This window comes from Echinops telfairi, unplaced genomic scaffold (assembly GCF_000313985.2).
Source record: "Echinops telfairi isolate 266 unplaced genomic scaffold, ASM31398v2 ScPeMD7_1;HRSCAF=3_0, whole genome shotgun sequence".
Classification (NCBI taxonomy): Eukaryota; Metazoa; Chordata; class Mammalia; order Afrosoricida; family Tenrecidae; genus Echinops; species Echinops telfairi.
This window is the reverse complement of record NW_022103896.1, coordinates 39415286-39436795: the sequence shown is the minus strand read 5'-3', so window position 1 is coordinate 39436795 and position 21510 is coordinate 39415286. Positions and strand designations below refer to the sequence as shown.

At 40.5% G+C, this 21510-nt stretch overlaps 1 protein-coding gene across 1 annotated transcript in view; it reads left to right on the top strand.

Moving 5' to 3' along the window:
• VPS13B (vacuolar protein sorting 13 homolog B) overlaps nt 1-21510 on the top strand; it is an 809204-nt gene that overhangs the window by 485895 nt on the left and 301799 nt on the right. Inside the window, exons 30-31 of the mRNA XM_004697697.2 lie at nt 16845-16971; nt 20101-20244. Coding sequence (XP_004697754.1) covers nt 16845-16971; nt 20101-20244 — 271 coding nt within the window. The remainder of the gene's footprint in view (nt 1-16844; nt 16972-20100; nt 20245-21510) is intronic.

Here is a 21510-nt window from a genome sequence, read left to right as displayed (position 1 = left end):
CTGCTGTTATACTCAATGTTAGGGTCTCAGTTTCATTTGTTTTTGTTTTTTAGTGTTCAAAAGAGGGGGGAGAAGGGGGTAGGGGAAAAAACCAAGAGCAGAAAACAAGGGCTCAAGTAGAAAGAAAATGTTTGAGAATGATGAGGGCAACAAATGGATGGATGGATGGATTGTGATAAGAGTTGTACAAGCCGCCTCCCCCCGCCCCCCACCCAATAAAATAAATAAATAAATACAGGCCTACCAATAGTCTTTCTTTAAATGCAGGCTTGTTGTCAAGAAGCACTCCATACCAAGCTCACAAAAGCCTTTTCACAGACTGTAAGGGCCATAATAATCTGTGTAGCCATGAAAATTCATATGCATTTCAAGTAGATGGTTCTTAGAATTTATAAAAGGAAGTCAACGATTATCATAAACCCAATGGAGTAGTAGAAAGACTGATAGGTGCGGTCACATCAGTACCACCTCCCCAGCCCCATGAACAGCAGAGACGGGTCTTGAGCCGTGCTCACAGTTGGCACTGAGTTTGAGCCCACTGTTGTAGCTCCTGTGTGAATTCATCTCCTTGAGAGTCTTCCTCTTGTTTGCTGACCCTTTACTTCACTGAGCACACTGTGCTTCGCCAGGTACTGGTCCTCCCTGACAACTGGCCCAAAGTATGTGAGACAAAGTTTCCCTATGTGCTTGATTCTAAGGGACATTCTGGCTGTGCGTCTGCCAAGACAGATGTTTATTCTGCTGGCAGTCTCGGTATATTTAATATTCTTCCCCAGCACACAATCCAAACATATCAGTTCTTCAGTTTTCCTTGTTTTAATTGGTCACCTTTTGTGTGCAGATGCACATGGCGGATCAGTCACACCCAAGCCTTCAAATTGACATCTTGGCAGCAGATTTGCCCAATGCGATATGGTGTTTGGTTTCTTGGCTGCTGCTTTCATGGATGGTGATTGTGGAAAGTGAATGAAACCTATGACAAAGCCACTATGTTCTCCATTTGTCTTGATGTTTCTTAGTGTCCAGATGCGAGGATTTTTGTTTTCTCGGTGTTAAGGTAATCTATACTGCAGGTTGTAGTCTTGGTCCTCTTCAGTGACTGCGAAGTCTCCCTCATTCTCAGCCAGGAAGGATGTGTCCGCTCCGTCGCGCATGTTTTTCATGAGTCTTTCTGCCATGTTAATGTGCTGTTCTTCTTAATACAGTATAGCCGCTCAGATTAGATTCTCACCAGAGAGACAGAATAAATATGGTGAAAGATTACAACTTTGACATGCCTTGCTTAGCCTCTTGTTTTGTTCTAACGGCTGCCTCTTCATCTATGTACAGTTTCTATATAAGCACAATTAAGTGCTCTAGAATTCCCATTCTTTGCAATGTTATCCATAGCATGTGATGGGCCACACAGTCAAATGTTTTATTAGTTAGTAAAACATAGGCAAACTTCTTTTTTATATTCTCTTCTTTCAGCCACCATCCATGTGGCATCAGCTGCAATATCCACCATTCCACATGCTCTTCTAAATCTGGTCTTACTTTCCAGAAGTTCCAAGTCAGTGTATTGCTGCAACCGCTTTTTAATGATCTTCAGGAGAATTTTATTTGCATGTGATATTAATATTATCCTATAATTTCTACATTATTTTGAGTAAGCTTTCTGTGGAATAGGCACGAATGTGGTTACTGTCCAGTTAGTTGCCCACACTTCTTGGCTTAGATGACAGAGCACCTCCAGTACCGCATCTGTTTGTTGGAACACATCCCCTTTGCTATTCCATCAGTTCCTGGAGCCTTGCTTGTAACTCGGGCCTTGCGTGCAGCTCAGACTTCTTCCTTTTTTCCCCTTAGTTTTTGTTCATGGCCTGTCTCGAGATGGCTGGACATTGAACAATTCTTTTTTAGTACAGTGATTTTCTGTATTCATTTTGCCTTCTTTTGATGCTTTCTACATCCTTCAGCATTTTGCCTATACCCAGAACTCACTGCCATCGAGTCAGTGCTGACTCATCGCTTATAGTCCTCCAATATTACAACTCAAGGCTTGAATTTTTCCCTCAGTTCTTTCCATTTTTTAAAGAAAAAAATTTAAGATCATTTTATTGGGGACTCTTACAGCTCATATAACAATCCATATGTCAATTGGATCATAAACTCTTGTACATTTGTTACCATCATAATTTTCTAAACATTTACTTTATATTTGAGCCCTTGGTATCAGCTCCTCTTTTTACCCTCCCACTCCCTTCCACTCTCGTAACCCCATAATAAATTATAAATTATTATTATTTTCATATCTTACACCAGCCACTGTCTCTCTTCCCCCGTGGTTTCTCTTCTCCCCCCACCCCACCCCCCACCCCACCCCCCTGTTCCCCACCTCTCCCTATCTTCCTGGTATCACTAGTCCCATTTCTGTACCTGAAAGGTTTATTTGACCTGGATTCCGTGTGCCCTAGAGCGCTTATCTGTATTTGTGTACATGCTCTGGCCCAGCCCCCAGTGAAAGGCAGGATCGGGGTCATGAGAGTGGGGAGTGAGGAAGCCTCAAAGAACCAGAGGAATATTGTGTGTTTCATCGGTGCTATACTGCTCCCTGGTTGACTCATCCCTTCCTTGTGACCCATCTGTGAGGGGATGTCCCATTATCTACAGATGAGCTTGGGGTCTCTGCTCTGACCCCCCTCATTCTCAACAATGTGTTTTTACTTGTTTGTTTATTTGTTTGTGTGTGGTCTTCTGTTGCCTGTTACCTGATCATGTCCACAGCTCATGATCACATAGGCTAGTGTGCTTCTTCTGTGTGGGTTTGTTGCTTCTCTGCTAGATGGTCACTTGTTTAACTTCAAGCCTTTAAGACCCTAGACAGTATACTTTTTAATAGCCAGGCACCATCAGCTTTCTTCACCACATTTTCTTGTGCACCCATTTTGTCTTCAGCAATTGTGGGCAACAGAGTGCCAGGTTGTTAGAACAAAGTGTTCTTGCGTTGAGAGAGGGCTTGATCAGAGGCCCAAAGTCTGTCCACTTCCTCAATGTATTGCCATATACATATATGTACATAGGCCAATACCTCTGTTTTTATCAATTAATATATTTACATAAGTGCACACTTATGTATATACCTCTATCCATAGCTTTGCATCCTAGCTCTTTCCTGTTTCATTTTACCTTCCTCCTGCCCCACCATCACACTTACCCTTCTTCTGCCTCTTCATAATTCCTCTCAGCTAGATTGCTGTTACGCCAACACCCCCAGGATCTCTACATCCTCCTCATTGTTGATTTTAATTCCCGTATTTCCCCGCCACCGTCTATGGTGTTGCTTGTCCACCACTCCCTTCCCCCATCTCCTCCACCCCCTAAGGCCCTCGGGAATCTTCAGTCCTGTTGCTTTCTCCACGGGCTTGCTTCTCATTGCCTATCTCATATAGATAGGCAAACCAACAATAACGTAGACAATACAAAACAAAAATTGTATCAAGAGGGGAAAAAAATTAAATAAATAAACAAATCGGGGATTTTTTGCTAGTAATATATATATATTACTAGCAAAAAATCCCCGAAAAAGCATAGATAATTCCAGGTCTGTCTGCTGAGCTTTATAACTATCTCCCCACTGGTCCTTGGGGGTATAGGGGGTGGGGCAGGATATCCAAGAACTACCCCTCCTAGTCTGAAGTCTATTTGGGGTGCTCTTCAGGGGCTTTGTGGCTTTGCTTTGCTCCTGTTGCTGATCTGTTATGTTCCCTTCTTGGTTCGACCAGGTGGGGGGGGTGTTCAAACTAGACTCACTCCCCACTGTGTGTCCCCAGTATTGTCCTCCTGTCGTGGTATGCTCCAGCGAGGGAACATCTTTGAGCATTTGTCCTCCCTACAGTCCTCTCTGTGCCTTAGCAGCTCCATACAGGGACATTGTCCTCAGGGCTTGGTGTGCCAATATGGGGTCTAGAGCCTCAGTCTCTCTTTTTCCTTCTTATAGATTGCTTCCGTGTGAGCATGGCAGGCCGGCCCCTCTCCCCAACCTGTAGGATTAGTGTTGTCCTCTGTAGCACATACTTCTAGGGAAGGGGGTCAGTTTGACTCTGGTTGGGGCTGGCCCTGTAGACCTCTCTGTTCATGCATTGTTCCATGTGCTTACATTGCCCTCAAGATTTGGCACACCATGGTGGGCTCTGTATGCACATTCCCAATTCTGTGGAGACATAGCCAATACACTCCTCCTGGGTGGGTTAGTGCCTGATTTCCCGGTGCCATCGTCTCCCCTTTTTGCCTCCTTCCCCCCTTTCCCCTTCTTTGTGATGGAATGACATGTACATCCTTGAGTTGGTCTGTCCAACCCGACTGCCTGTATCTCAACCTGTACAGTGTGATATAAGTGGCTCTTCTTCTATACCTGCTGTGCTGATTATACTTACCTCAGTGGACTCAACGTCGTACTTGTCCTTTTGTGATTGGCTAACTTCACTTAGCATATTTTCCTCCAATTCTTCCCATGAGGCAATGTACTTCAGGTGATCATCAGTGCTTTTTAGTGATACATAGTGTATATGTGCCAGAGTTTTCTAGTCCACTTGTCTATCGATGGAAAGTTAGGTTGTTTCCACTTCTTTGCGATTGTGAATTGTGCCGCAATAAACTTGAGTGCGCTGATGACTGGTCGTGGTCTATTTCTTACCTCTTCTGGGTATATGCCCAGTAGAGGGATAGCTAGATCATAAGGGAACTCAATTTCCATTTTTGCGTTAAATATTGCAGATCGCTTTTCCACAGAGGCTGTGCATACTTCACAACCACCGGCAATGGAGGAGAGTTCCTGTCTGGTCGCACCCCCTCCAACATTTGCTGCTCTCTGATTTTCGGATTTGGGCTATCCTCAAGGGTGTTAGGTGACATTTCATGGTTGTTTAGTTCCCATTTCTCTGATGGCTAATGATCAGCAGCATTTTTTCATGTTGGTCGTTTGGGTCTCCTCCCTAGTGAAACTTCTCTTCATGTCTTTTGTCCACTTCCTCAGATGGTTAGCTGTTTTCTTCTTTTTGCAGGCTAGGAGGGTATTGTGGATTTTAGTAATAAGCCCTTTGTCTGTTGTGTCATTGATAAAATCCTCTCCCAACCTGTGGGTTTTCTTGTTACTCTCTTGGTGAAGTCTTTTGATGCACAAAGGTGTTTTATTGTTATTATATCCCACTTGTCGATTTCAGGTTCACCTGTGTGTGTACCCTTCCCTATTGTAGTTAGCCTATGAATTCCCTGAGCCAAGATTCTTAAGTTTGCCCCGATTCCTTCATTGATGATCCTGATAGTTGGGGGTTTTATTTCTATGTCTGTGATCCACCTGGAGTTTGTTTTTGTGCATGGGGTGAAGTAAACACATCTTGTTTAATTTTTCTGCGGGTGGATATCCATTGTTTCCAGCACCACTTGTTAAAGAGGGCTACTGCCTCCTACTTGATGCTTTGGGGGCCCTTGTCGAAGATCAGTTGTCTATTTGCTGTTTATTTTGTTTTTTTGTTCTTTTGTTTTTTTCTGTTCTTTTCCATTGGTCTAAGTGTCTGTCATTATACCAGTACCATGCTGTTTTGACCACTGTGGCCATGTGGTAGTTGTTAAAGTCAGGTAAAGGGAGCCCTCCAACTTTGTCCTTCTTCTTGAGGAGTTCTTTGCTAATTATGGGCTTCTTTCCTATCTATATAAAATTGGTGGTCAGTTTTTCCAATTCTTTGAAGAAGGTTTTTGGTATTTGAGTCAGGATAGCGTTAAACTTATCTAGTGCCTTGGGTAAGATTGACATCTTTACTACATTGAGTTTTCAGATCCACGAGCATGAGATATCTTTCAATTGTGGAGGACACTTTTGGTTTCCTGTAGTAGGGTCCTGTAGTTTTCCTTTTCCTTGTATAAGTCTTTTGGTTTTGGTTAAATATATCCCCAGATATTTCTATTTGTTCTTGGCTCTTGTGAAGTGTACTGCCTTCCTGATCTCCTCTTCCATGGTCTTGTCCTATTTATATAGCAAACCAATAGACTTCTGCTTGTTGATCTTTCATCTTTCCACTCTTCTATATTCCTCTATCACTGTCAGTACTCCTGTTGTGGAGCTTTTGGGATTGTCAATGTAAAGAATCATGTTGTCTGCCAATAGCGATAGTTTCACCGCCTCCTCTCCCACCACCTCCTTTACTTCATTGCCCTACTGCTGTCTTATGTTATTAGCTAGGACCTCCAGTACGATGTTGAATAGAAGTGGAGACAAGGAGCATCCTTGTCTGGTCCCCGTTTCCAGTGGGATTGGTTTTCATCTTTTCTCCATTGACTATGATGTGATTCTCTTCCCAACAATCATAGTAACCAGGCACTATCTAGTTTGTTTGGTTTCAAAATTACAGAGACTGATGTTTATATGGTCTATTCATCCACGATACCAATCGTTTCCATATGGCTTCTATTTTCATCATTTTTCTTTCATCTGGAAAGGGAGAGGTCAGTATTTGCCCCCTAGTTGCTACTCTCCAGATATAGGGTATAGAACATTGTCTTTGTGGACTGTGTTATGCTAATTGACCATGTGTTCCCTGAGACTATGAGCTTGAGCCCTCCGCCCCAGTAACTCATACCTTCAAGGTATTTGGCTGTCATAACTTTCTCCCTTCTATGCTCTACCACATCAATGGATATGCTTTTAGCAAAAGTAAATACCCATGTACAAATATCCACTGTCAGCCCTGTATATATTTTTTATAAACGTTCACTACTCCCACACCTGTTCAGCCTGCATGTAGCATATATCCATTCAGAGATCACCATTATTACAGAATTGTGTATGTGTGTGTTGCCTTCAACTCTAACATTCCTCCCAGTTTCTACCCCCTGCTTTCCCCTCTACCCAATTTAACACAGTATTTCCTTTCCATTTGAAAGTTCTCTAATTATACTATTCTCACTTTACATTTCTATTTGCCTTCATTACTATCTATGGTATCTCTGATTCCATATTTTTCAGGCTTGTAGTTTTGCTTTACTTTTTGTTGTTCTTTTTTTTAAGTATTTGAACAATCAAACTTTTATTTGAGTAAATTTCACACATTTATCCTTATTAACAAGTAGGGAGTTAAAGCACACTACCCTTTCTCCATAATTTTAAGACTTTATTCTCCTTTTCCAACATAAGGTTACTCATTCAGTGACATCGAGTTGATTTTAACAGAATTATGATAGTCTAGATCAGGGTCCTCAAACTTTTTAAACAGGGGGCCAGTTCACTGTCCCTCAGATGGTTGGAGGGCCGGACTGTAGTTTAAAAAAAACAACACTATGAACAAATTCCGATGCACACTGCACATATCTTATTTTGAAGTAAATAAACAAATGGGGCAAAAACACCCGGCAGGCCGGATAAATGTCCTCAGTGGGCCGCATGTGTCCCACGGGCCATAGTTTGAGGACCCCTGGTCTAGCCTTTGTAGGATTAACAATCTCAAGAATCTTCCACTCTACTTCTTTATACTTCTCTAGATTTTTTTGCTTTAAAAAATGTATAATGTATCAATTAGGAGTAAGTTTGGCTGGACCAGAGTGACTGAACCAAGAGAAAAGTTTCTTTCTGTCCCACACAAAAGAAGGCGCGGTCGGCAGTGGCAGTGCACTCTCTGGCTGGGCAGCCGCAGCAGCAGTCACAGGACTAGAATGACATCCACATGCACAGGACCCAGTAAGCTTTGTGGGGTCTAACCTGGCACAGGCTCACTTAACTGTGTGGTTTACAGATCAAGAGATGCAGTCTGATGCATAGTAGCATCAAGCTTTTCAGCTAGAAAAATCTTCACTCTGTCCTCCCAGTCCCATTACACCTGGGTCACCCACCATTAGCTGTGACTCCATGGTAGCCAACAATACAAGTTTATGGTAATTTATGGTGCTAGTAATTGAAAACTAATATACTTACCTTAGTCAAACAACCAAATTTAAAAGATTCATCAGAGATGAGTCTAGGATTAATTTAGCCAGTTTGGGGTTTGGTTTTTAATTCAGTTCATGCTTGGTCTTGGAATGACTGCTATATTAGGTTTTGCTATCACTAGAAAGCCAACAAAAAGAATACAATAGATGAACAAATGAAACCTACAGTTGTAAAAACTACCAAGTTCATGATAGGCGGTAGTAGGAGGAACATTTCATCGAGGAGTAGCTTCCAACGCACCATCCTGAGAATCCATGAAAACAAAGCCTTCTGTATCAAAAGAAGGGATCTCGATAAGAGGATGCGAATCCCCTATATCCAAGTGCAGTGGTTTCTCTTGGTCGTAACTCAGGCCTGAATTATCTTTTATTTGAATATCTTGCTCCTTCAACTGTAAAGATTTGTGAGGGCCTGAAGCTACCACGTCTTTATCTTCATGTAGAAAGCTACAAATCATGCTGGGTCTAGAAGGAATCACTGTCACTGATTCGCAGCCATTCCACACCACGGATGTTCTCTTCTCCTCCCTTTTTTTCTGTCAGAAGAGTTCTTGTCATGTTGAGCTTCTTCATTGTATGGCATTTGTATTTTAACGTTGTTTTATTATTTCCTTCGGCATTCACATGTTCCTCCCCATCTTCTTCAAATATAACACAGGTCCCAAGAGTGTCTTCATACTCCCCAGCAAAGACATAACTGTCCACCTGCATGATAGGCTTCTCAGTGTCAATCCCCAAAATCTTGCATTTATTTTCACATTTTGAGAGAAAGTCTGAATCAATAATTCCTGACAATTCCACCAAAGCCAACTGTTCTTCCTCCTCTTCCCACTCCTTGCAACCCCAACTGTTGGCAGCTGTGATGATCCCGCCGCCTCTGCAGTACCTTTTTGCTGTTCTTAAGTACCATCGATTCCATTCGGACCCACAGAGACCCTGTGCACAACAGAACACAGCCCTGCCTGATCCCTTGCCATCCTCATGGTCGTTCCTCTGCCCGAGGCCATTGTTTCAGCCGTGGTGTAAATCCGTCTCTTTGATGGCCTTCCTCCTTTTCGCTACCCCTCTACTTTACCAAATATGCCATCCTTCTTCAGGGACTGTCCTCCTGACAACATGTCCGTAGTATTTAAGATGAAGTCTCACCATCCTTACTTCTTCCAAGACAGATCACTTGGTCCTCTTATCAATCAATGGGGCTTTTCAATCAATGGCTCTTTTCCTGCACCACAACTCAAATGTATTGATTCTTCTTTGGGCTTCTTTATTCACTGTCCAACTTTCACTTGCATATGAGGCGATTGAAAATACCATGACTGCAGTCAGATACATCCTAGCCTTCAAAATAATATCCTTGATTTTCTATACAGCAGTGGTTCTCAACCTGTAGGTCGTGACCCCTTTGGGGTTCAAATGACCCTTTCACAGGGGTCATCTGATTCATAACAGTAGCAAAATGACAGTGATGAAGTAGCAACAAAAATAATTTTATACTTGGAGGGCATCACCACAACATGAGGAACTGTATTAAAGGGTCACGGCATTAGGAAGGTTGAGAACCACTGTTCTACAGAGATCTCGTACAGCAGATTTACCTAATGCAACTCATCTTTTGATCTCTTGACTGCTTCTTCCATGCTCATTGATTATGGATCCAAATATAATCAAGATAAAATCTTTGACAGCTTCATTCTTTTCCATTTGTCATGGTGTTACCTATTGGTTTAGTTGTGAGGATTTTTGTTATTTTGTATTGAGTGTAATCCATACTGAATACTGAAATCTTTGATATTCATCAGCAAGTCTTCAAGCCCCCCTAGCTTTCAGCACGGAAGGTTGTGTAATCTACACATTGCAGGTTTGTTTGTTTGTTTAATCATTTTATTGGGGATTTGTACAACTCATCACAATGCTACATCCATCGTGTTAAGCACATTTGTACAGTTGTTGCCGTAATCATTTGCAGGTTGTTAATAAGCCTTCCTACAATCCCGACACCATATTCTTCTTAAGATAAGCCAACTTCTCTGAGGATTTGTTCAGTTTACAGAATGGACAAGTATAGTGAGAACAGGATTCAACCCTGACATACATCTTTCCTGAATTTAAGCCATGCAATATGCCCTTGTTCTGTTCACACTCCTGCCTCCTGATTCACGTATAAGTTCCACAGGAGCACAATGAAATGTTCTGGAATTCTAATTCTGCTCAAGGTTAATCCAAAGTTTGTTACGATGTACACAGTCGAATGCCTTGGCACAGTCAATCAAACACAAGTAAACATCTTTCTGGTATTCTCTGCTTTGAGCCAAGATCCATCTGACAGCAGCAATGGTATCCCTTGTTTCCTGTCCTCTTCTGAATCTGGCCTGAACCTCTGTCAATGTAGTACTGCAACCATTATTGGATAATTTTCAGGAAAAAGATTTACTGGCATGTGATATCAGTGGGACTGTTCTATAATTTGCACGTTTGTTGGGTCATCCTTCTTTGGAATGGGTACAAATGTGGATCTCTTGCAATTAGTTGGCCAAGTAGTTGCCCTCCAAATTTCCTGACATAGATGACTGAGTGCTTCCAGTGCTTCATCAGGTTGTTGAAACATTTCCATTGGCATTCCATCAATTCCTGGAGCTTTGTTTTTGGCTAATGCTTTCATTGCAGCTTGAACTTCATCCTTTAATACCATTGATTCTTGCTCATTTGCTAGGTCCTCAAAGAATGGCATGCTGACTAGTTCTTTTTGTTACAGTGACTGAATTCTTTTGATGATTTTTGCATCACTCAATATTTTGTCCATAGAATTTTTCAATATTACCACTCAAGACTCAAGTTTTTTCTCCTGTTTAGTGTGGTCTTTGGATGCATCTATATCTGAGTTGTCTGAGTAGTGTCATCATATGTGTTAACCTCAAGTTGTTGTTTACTTGTTGGCTCTTTGTTCAGAGAACTCCTTTTAGTATTTTTTGTAAATGCTGGTATGGGAAATAAAAATTATTTTAATTTCTGTTTCTCTGCAAAAATTTCATTTTGCTGTTGTATCCAAGGGAAAATGTAATTGGGCATATGATTTATGATTGGAAGTTTTTCTTCTTCAGAACTTTATGTATGCTCTCGCATTTCTTTTTTGACACCATGGTTTCTCCTGAGAAATCAGGGCTTACTCTTATTTATTCCATTTTATACATAACATCATTTTTTTCAGAGCAGTTTTGAGGATTCCTTTTCTGTCTTTTGTTTTGGAAAGTTTGATCTTGAAATGTCTGGATGGTTTTATTTTGGAGTCTATCCTGTTTGAGTTTCTTGGATGTATATCTTCTTGTCCTTAGTGATATAAGGGAACCTTTCTTCTAACTGCTCTTTATTGATCCTCTCTTGCTCTCGCACTTGTTGGCTTTGTGTGTGTGTTAGTTTCTTCTTGTTCTGGAATTCTGATCATACAAAATTCATTCCTCTTATTGATGTCCCACATAGTTTTAGGTGTTTTGTGTGCTTGTTTGTTTGCTTGTTCCTTTGTCCTTTTTTGACTGTTCTGGCAGAGATTTGTCTTCAGGCTGACTGATTCAGCCTTCCACTTAATGAATTTTCCTTTGCCTTTTCATTACAGTTTCTATTTCTGATATTTTACTATTAATCTTTTGGATTTCTGTTTGCTGTTTGGTGTGGTTTCTGGTTTTTAATTTATTTTGTTAGTTTGTTTTTACAGTTTTCCTAAAGTTTTTTTTCTTCCTGTATTTTCATCTTTGGGTAACTTCATCTTTCTTTCAAATCAATGAAAATACTTCAATAGCATTATTTTTGAATTTCATATCTAGTAGATCCAGTGCCTTTTCTTTCTCAGAAAACCCTTCTGACTCAGTATTTTGGGTACTTGTTTGAGCCACTCTGTTTTGTTTCTTTCTGTTAACGGAAATGGTTTGTTGTCGCTGAGACATTGCGGTGGTGTTATAGTTAACTGATTGTATATCGGTGTGTTTTTAGGTACTCACCACCTGTCTCTTGGTGGTTATGATAGAGAATGTGAGTGTGTACACAATTCTCAGTTAATATAACATCGTTAGAGGTAGTTTGGGTTTTTCCTGGCTGCTGTCAATTGATTATCAGGTGGTATAGGAGAGGGTAGTGCCTTCAACCCAGGCTGGATTGTAGCAGAGATGCGTGTGGCACAGCAGTGTGGATATGATTGCTGTCTTCCATCAGGAAAGTCACGAGAAAAAAAATTAGTAAAAGGCAAAAATAATAAGATAGAAGAAAAATAAATTTTAAAAGGTGGGAAAGCAGGAAAATAACAGGATGATAAAGTTATTTTAATAACTTAGAAAAATAGGAAAGGGAAATAAAAATAAAGGAAGTGGGGGGTAATAGAAAGAAATGCAATTAGGAAACTAGAAAGATGGGAAAAGAAATGAGAAAAAGAAACTAAAAGATGTGAGAAAGAGGAAGGGTGGGAACACAAGCAGCAGAAATGAAAGGATAAAACCAAGGGAAGAAAAAGAAAAGGAAAGAAGGCGGGGAGTAATAATATGTGTTAGGCTGGGTGGACTAGATAAACAAATCCAGGCACTCAACATGTATAAGGAAGAGCTTTAGATCAAAGAGTAATTGTATATTAAAACATCCTAGCCCAGTCTAGATCAAGTCCAGAAGCACGATATTAGCCCATATGTCCAATACCAGCCTATAAATTCCTCTTCAGACTCAGTCAACACATCAGTGATGCCGAATGCAAAGATCACAGGCCAGTGGGTGGAAATTCTTGTGGATTCAGTTGTGGTAGAAGCATCTCAGTGCTGACGTGGGTCTCCGTGTGGCTCCTCCAGCTCCAGGGCTCTGGTTCTATCGGCATAGCTCATGTGGCTTGTCAACCGGAATGTCTCGCAGGGAGAGAGTGTGTGTCTGGCCTCCAAGAAGACAGGAGTTCCCAGAATCCTCAGGAGAAGGCCATGCCCACATAGAGGCCCCATTGATTGTGACCTGATTGACAAACTAGATTCCACCCCATTCACACGTTGACAGATTATGTAACTGACACGGAATACTTGTCCTGGACCAATATTTAGAAGAAAACTGATGTCAGGCCACCCAGTCTGCGTGAACACCCTCTGCCAGTCCGGGGTGGAGTTGGGGGAGTGGGTGGGACACCCAGACCTAGGCAAGAGTTCTTGCTGATTTAGAAGTAGTTCTTGCTGCCTCAGAGGGTAGCTGTGTCCAGATTTTTTATTCCCAGAGGGAACTCTTTCAGACCCAGGGCAGCTGGGAGCAGGATAGCTGGGTATGGAAAAGAAATTTTTGGATTTCCAGGGATGGCCTCGGACAATTCACTCATCCTGCACGACATGTTCTACTTTTCTAATGAGAGAGTGTCCACTTGCCCCCAGATGCAGAGTGGTGTAGCATGAGGGCCAGGTCACATCACACCAACTGATAATCACTCACCTAGCTCTTCTCTCTAGGTCTGGTGTCTTCATGGTTTTGCTTTGGTCTGCTAATCAAAAGGTAAGCAGTTCAAAACTACCAGATATTTTTCATGATAAAGATGGGGCATTCTACTCCCATGAAGAATTATAGTCCCAGAAACTCACAGGGACAGTTGTACCCTGTCCTGTAGGTTTGCTATGAGTCAGCATCGACTCGATGGCCGTGAATGTGGATTTTTATGGAGCTCCTCTCTCATTGCTTTTGCTCAGCTTCTTTTCCTGGTTTGTATTCAATCCACTTCTCTGTCCATGCTTCTGGTCTCAGTTTGAGAGTTACCATTTTCATTTGGTCTTTCATGTGTGAAGGGGGTGCATAGTGCATGTGCCTAGTCTGCCATCTTGCCCAAAGTCCTGTTTAGCTCTTTCACTTCATCATTTTTCCATTCACTTTAGCTATTTTACCTTTAAGAACAAATGTCAGCGTTTCTTCTGATATTCACTTTAGTCTTTTCTCTATTTCCCATCTTTCAGTGATATTTAGGGTTCTTCACGTAAGATGTCCTGGATCCATCCCACAACTTCTCTGGTTTTCAGTCATTAGTGTTCAGTGTGTCAAATCTGTTCTTGAGATGGCCCCTAAGTTTAGGTGAGATATACTCAAAATTGTACTTTGGCTCTGGTGAACTTGTTTTTTAGCTTGATCTTGACTTTGGATATGAATAATTCATGATCTGTTCTGCAGTTGGCCTCGCCCTTGTTCTGTCTGATGGCATTGATTGTTTCCACCCTCTCTTTCCATAGTTGTAGTGGGTTCGATTGCTGTGTAGCTCCTCTGGCGAGGTCCCTGTCTATAGCTGTGTATGTTGCTGGGGGAAAAAAAGTATTTCCAATGAGCAGATCACGGATGTTCAGAATGCTGTCATATGATCTCTGATAGGAATTCTTTCACATTTTCCAATTATTAATAGATCACCTTCACTTCTGACTTTCAAATTCCAATAACTAGTAATTGTCGGTGTATCTTGATTACATCTTTGATAAATTTTAGACTGCAGAATTTGGCAAAAACCCTCAATTTCTTTGTTTTCAATGGAAGTGGTTGGTGCATAAATACGAGAGGACTTCAGAAAGTTCACCGAAAAATTTAATTGTCTTGTACTTCCATTTTCCACTAGCGTTTGAAGCTCCCTGCGGGACTAGTAATCATATCTGCTGGTGTCCCTAGTAGGTGTGTAGATACTTGTGTGTAGTGCCATTATGACTAATGGCACTGTCTTTCAGTACAGATCTTGAAATGTCCTTTTGGGCAATAATGTGACACCATTCTCCTCCGATTGTTATTTATTGCGTTGTAGAACATAGGACTCTGATTCAGAATGGCCAATGCCAGTCCATTTCAGCTTAGAATACGCATTGTTAAGGTTTTCATTTCCTTTTAAGCAACTTCAGTTTTCCTAGAGTCATACTTTTCAGTTCACAGTTTGATTATTAATGGATGTTTGTAGAAATCCATTCTCACTTTGACTCATGCCACATCAGCATATGAAGGTCTCAAAAGCTTCACTCTATTCATGTCATGAAAGTCAATTTCATTTTAAGGTGACAGCTCTTCCAGATATATTTTTAGTGCCGTTTTACTTAAGGACCTACCTTTTAGCACCAAACCAGAGAATGTTCTGCTGCTACAGCAGTTCTCGCTGGCCTGTATTTTGGAAATAGACTTTCAGTTCCTTCTCTCGAGTGTTTCTTGGTCTGGAAGCACTGCTATAACGAGACCATCATGGAGGACCCTGCCAGCATTTGAAATACCTTTAGCACAGCTTCCAGCATCAGAGTAACATACCAGCTACCACTGTACAACAAGATGAAATAAAAGTGGTGATTAGAAATAATAAGGCTAGGAAATTAAAAAGTGCCATAAAGGGGCAACGTAGCTAAAAGGAATGACTAAACCCTAATGAAGACCGAACATGATGGTGGGACAAGAGGAAAGTAAAAGGAAATAGAGGAAAGAACCAGGAGGTAAAGGATATTTATAGAGATCTAAATCCAGGGATGTACATATGTAAATATATGTATATATAACGAGAGGGGAATAGAACCATGTACTCATATCTATATGTTAAGAATTAAGGTTGCAGGTGGACATTGGACCTTGACTCAAGTACTCCCTCAACACAAGAACACTTTGTTCTAACAATCCGGCATTCTGTGACGCTCACCTTCCCTACACGGTTGCTGAAGACAAAATGGGTGCATAAGCAAATGTGATGAAGAAAATTCATGTTGCTCAGCTACGTCTGCGGTCTTTTAAAGGCTTGAAAATAAACAAGTGGCCATCTAGTTGAGAAGCAAAAAATCCACATGGAATAAGCACACCAGCCTGTGTGATCATGAGATGTCTTTGGGATCAGGTATCAAGCATCTAAGACCCAGAACAAAATCATACCCAATGTGAATTGGGGAGGGGTGGGGGGCGGGGCGCCCATGAAGCAGAGACCCAAAGCCCATCTGTAGACAATTGAACACCTCCTCACAGAGGGATCACAGGGAAGAGATGAGCCAGTCAGGTAGCAGTATAGCACCGACGAAACACACAACTTTCCTCTAGTTCTTTGGTGCTTCCTTCCCCCCACTATCATGACCTCCATCCTACCTTACAAATCGGATTAGACCAGAGCATGCACACTGCTACAGATATGAGCCCGCAACACAGGGAATCCAGCATAGATAAATCACTTAGGGCCAACAAGGAGAGTAGAGATACCAGGAGGATTAGGGGAGGGTGGGGGGAGAAAAGGGGAATAGTTCACAAGGATCAATCTAGAACTCCCTCCCAAGGGGACAAACAACGGAAAAGTGGGTAAGGGGCAACGGAGGACAACATAAGATCTGAAAATAATAATCTATATTTATCAAGGGTTTATGAGGGAGGGCCGGTGGAGGAGAGAGGGAGAAGAAATGGGGAGCTGATATCAGGGGCTCCAGTGGGAAGAGAATGCTTTGAAAATGATGATGGTGGCCTATGTGCAAATGTGCTTGACACACTGGGTGAGTGTATGGATTGTGATAAGAGATGTAAGAGCTGCCAATAAAAGTATTTAATAAAAGTTTTTTTCACAAAACGGGGAAGATTATTTAGTAGCAAAAAAGATAGTAAATTACTTGGGAAAAATAAAAGGAATAAAAAAAATGGAAAAGGTTCATTTGTGGATAGGCCCTTATGTTGAAACTACAAAGTCAGTTGTTTCTGATTCACTCAATATTTCTGTGGAGCTATCTTTCATACTTACAGATTGAATTTGAGAAACTGTGATCTTAAAAACTTGTAAAATTGCATCTCTGAATATCTCTGAATGATAATGTAATGTGTTATACAGGTTTGCTGTACCAAATCTTTACAAATTTAATCACAATTGTCCTTGAAAAGTAAAAGGTTAAAAATTAAGAATTTTTTACTTTGTATTTTAGCATAAGGAGGCATCAAGAAAGGAGAGCAATTTTGACTCCAATTTTGACAGACTTTTCTGTCCGAATTACTGGAGCACCTGCCATCATTTTCACCAAAATAATTTCTCCAGAAAATGTACATCCTGAGGTTAGTGAATTTAATTTTTATTTTACTCTAAATAATGGAGGAACTCCTCTCTGTCATGTATCTCACAGTTTTAAACTCTCATGATTTTATATTAGGTTGTTGATAACATTGTTGCTAATATTTACTGAGCACTTTCTAGGTATCCGAGTACTTTTCAGTTGTTGCTTTCTATCTAATAACGCATTTAATCCTCTTGATAATCTTTCAGGTATCAATTGCTACCATTCTCGTTTTACAGATCGGGGAAAAAGACATAGCATGTAGTCAACTTGCCCACCCTGCTCTTTGAACGTCTGAAACCCCTTTCTAATGAAAACCACAATAATTCTATCATGAAATAGAGTTATTACAGGAATGACTTACATGGAGAATTCTTCGTGGATTAATTAGTCTTCACAGCATGTGCATGATGTAGATAATGCTGCTGTTAGGTGCCATCACAACAGAGGGAAACACTGTCTGTCCCTGGGCCAGCGTCACAATTGTTCTTGTGTTTGAGCCCATTGTGCAGCCACTGCACTCGTCCATCTTATCTTGTCAAAGGCCGTCTTATTTTTCACTGCCCTCCACTAACCAAGCATTTTGTCGTGCTCCAGAGGCTGGCCTCTCCTGAAACTATTAGATAATGTTAGTGTCCACATTTTATAGGTGAGGAAATGAAGGTTACAGAATGAGGACTGTGAAATAAGTGATCAGTGTCTTGTAGCCCACGACTTGATGCATCCAAGTTTCATTATTGTGTACAGCCTTCATTCCTCACTGATAACTCTCTGATAATAAGGAGGCCAAACATAATTTTAAGCATATTATTCATAGAAATTTATGTCATGTTAAACATTATAAACTGTTTTGTTACTCAGAGGTTTAAAGGGCACCATTATGAAAAGTTCATAAAAATTAGATCTCTAATATACTAAATCAGGTTGATAGTAAATTATCTCATGATGTTTGTAATAGCCTTTGGAAAGTTAGCTTAGACCAGGTATCTTAAATATCCGTCAAAACCCAAACAAACCCAGTGCCATGGAGTAGAAGTACCTGTGTGGGTTTCGTGACTGTAGTCATTACAGAGTTGAATGTCTCCCCTTCCCAGAGAAGAGCTGGGAGTTTCCATAGCAGCTCAAGGCACAATCAGTACACCTTAAAATGCCCATGTCCGAGAGAGGAGCAGGATGCCATTGAGTAGGTTTTGACCCATAGGGACCCCATGGAACAGATGAATTACCATAGGATTCCCTTGGCTGTAATCTTTCCCAAGCAGAGCATCATGCCTTGCTGTCAAGGGTTATTAGATAGGTACAAATTTGGAACCTTTGGTTAACAGCAAAATATTTAAGCATGACACCACCAGGGCTCTTTAGTAAGTTTATTAAGATTTTTCATTACTTAGTAGTAGTACTGGCTTAGGATTTGTTTTCAAACTCCTTGTGTAGTATCTATTTTAAAAGACTAATGCTGCTATGAAAATATGAATTATAAGCATTTTGTAACTAGTTTTTTCTTCCACTGAAAATACTTTTTGTTTGGGTTAACAAATACTTGTAGTCATGAAAATGAGGAACAAAAGCAAGAATATATCAAAGTGTTTTAAATACATCTCATCTTAATGAATCTCATCTTCTGATTTAGTGTCATTGTTGCAAATTTCCTATTTCCAGGTGAATAATGCAAGAATCTAGAGATGAGCAAACTTAATTATAGGACAAGCCAAGCCTCATACTAAGAAATATCACCTTAAAGCCATTCACTTAGATTTTTAGTGTGTCAGCTTCCTTATATACACATACAGCCTTAGCTGCCACAGTGGCCCTCAAAATTCTTATGACGGCAAGTTGATCAAAAGAGATGATATTTATAAGAGGAAGCAGAAAAGCCTAATTTTCTGTAAAAATGAAATTTCTGTTACTTGCTTGGTATTTACAACTACTGATTCTACCAATTGCCTTCCTACTATTTAATCTACTCATATTGGATTACTCATTTATCAGAGTGTTTACAGGAGGTGCTCCACTGTATGTGCATTCAACTGGGAAATACTACATTAACTATTAAACAGGGCAAAAGACATCTTCTGAATAAGTGTGCTTCATAATCCTCTTAATCATTACTTGAGGAGTAAAATAAGAATTTCATTACACTGAGTAAATACAGGGGACTTGTATTTAATTAACAAAATACAGTATTAAAATACAGGGGACTTGTATTTAATTAACCAAAAAATGATGATTATTTCAGACCTGCTGTTTTAATGACTCTATTAAAAATTGCTGTAAGCTGCCTGGCTTGTATTTGGCCAACCATAGTCTCCTGAAATCTATTTCCTTGCATGACAGAAGTAAGGACGTTTCATAGCATTTGAACACTGACCACATGCACTTCATGACAAGAGGCAGGGCTACTTCTGCTTATTAAGTGAAGCCTCTGGAGTGCTTTTCCATTTCTGTTTTCTTTCTCTGAATGGTTTTCCACTGATAAATGTTCAAGTGATTCAGTTATGAAGAAAAGCACCGGTTAAGTAATAAGCATCTTACCTAATGCTGCCAAGATTTGAGCCGATTGAAGAAGAAGTGAAATTAATTAGTCTAGCTCTCTCTGGCTTCAGCACTGTAATTTGTCGTAAATCATTTAAAGTCTGTTCCTTTGGGGAATACTCATAGCACTTGTGATTGTAATTGCCTGCCTGCAGCTGACTGTTTACATCTGCCTGTCCCGCTTCAAGAACAGGTTGCCTCTTAGGGCTAAACTTATTCTCTGTGATACACCTAACACTCTAGTGTAGTGCCTGGTACCTAGGCAGTGCTCAGTAAACATTTATTTCTCTGAATAAATGGACAACATGATTTACATATTGAGGTATGTAAAATGCTAAAGGGTTATTATAAGGTGAAAAAAAAATTAATGTTTACTTGTTCTGTAACTAAAGGCCTTGAAAGTAGGCTGTCATGACTACTTAAGAGATTAATCCATTAAACTGAGTATGGTTGCTATTTTTGCTATTCTTTTTAATATTTGACTTTGAGTCCCAGGAAACATCATCAACATAATAAAGATCCAATCATCAAGAATGACAAATTATCCTATAATAGCTATCATGAGTCTTTATCTGTATGCATCTGTTTTTCCCTTCAGGAGATTTTGGTGTGTGGCCATTCCTTGGAAGTGAACATAACCACAAACCTGGACTTCTTTCTGAGTGTGGCGCAAGTTCAGCTCTTACATCAGTTACTGCTCGCAAACATGACTGGAATGGAACCATCACACAAGGCCACAGAGGTAACGATTACCTGATTTTGATTAGCTGAGTTGCATCTGTGCCAACTTCACATTCATAGTCAGGAAACTATAATTAAACCAAGTGATTTCTGCTAATTATTCTATGGTTAATTTTATTTGAGGCTTAGTCATAAATCAGTTTGGATTAATAGTCTTTATTTTTGAAATTTCTTTGGTCGCTTTTTTCCCTATTTATCTAGCACCTTTGGAAAATTTCTGTGGCCTGCCCTCAGAAAAAGCTCTGGCAAAGTAGGATTTTATTACCCTTCTGAAACTTCTAACATATAATGCAAGAAACCTGGTATAGCTTTCACTTACTCAGATGCATTACCAGGGCAGGGCCTCTTTTGGAAGCAAACTTTGTCAGAGTGCTATGGGGATTTCTTCAATAAGCAACTTGTAAAGCTCTCGTTCCCCATACTCAGTGAAGAATAGACACAATCATAAAACTTGAATGCCTGCCTCGAATTTTAATTTTGATCCAGAGTTCACTGGAAGCCTGCTTTGTAACCACAAAGGATGTCAGTGTGAGACCAGCAAAGCTGCCTGTGAATGCTGCTCAGGATATGCTCGCTCTGCTTTTTGTCTTTTACTATTAATATTATTTTTTTAATCATATCTGTACTTAGAGCAAAACTGGGCTGAAGAAATTGCTTATATGTGAAAACAATGTTGCTTTGATTCTTTACACAAGTTAGGCAGAAGGTTCTAGCTTCTACAGTTTAAGAAGGTAAAGATCATGCCCTACCAGGGGGAATGTAACAAAGGAAGTGCTAAAACCCTGGTGGGGATGGAGCATGATAGTGGGACAGGAGGAAAATCAAGGGAAATAGAGGAAAGAGCTGGGAGGCAAAGGGCATTTATAGAGGTCCAGATAAAGACATGTGCATATGCAAATATATTTATATGAGGATGGGGAAATAGATTTATGTTCCTATATTTAAAGGTTTAGTATTAAGGTAGCAGAAGGACATTGGGCCTCCACTCAAGTACTCCCTCAATGCAAGAATACTTTGTTCTATTAAATTGGCATTCTTTGATACTCACCTTCCTGACACAACCGCTGAAGACAAAGCGGGGGAATAAGCAAATGTGGTGAAGAAAGCTGATGGTGCCCGGCTATCAAAAGATATAGCATCTGGGGTCTTAAAGGCTTGAAGGTAATCAAGCGGCCATCAAGCTCAGAAGCAATAAAGCCCACATGGAAGAAGCACACCAGCCTATGCAATCACGAGGTGTTGAAGGGATCAGGTATAAGGCATGATC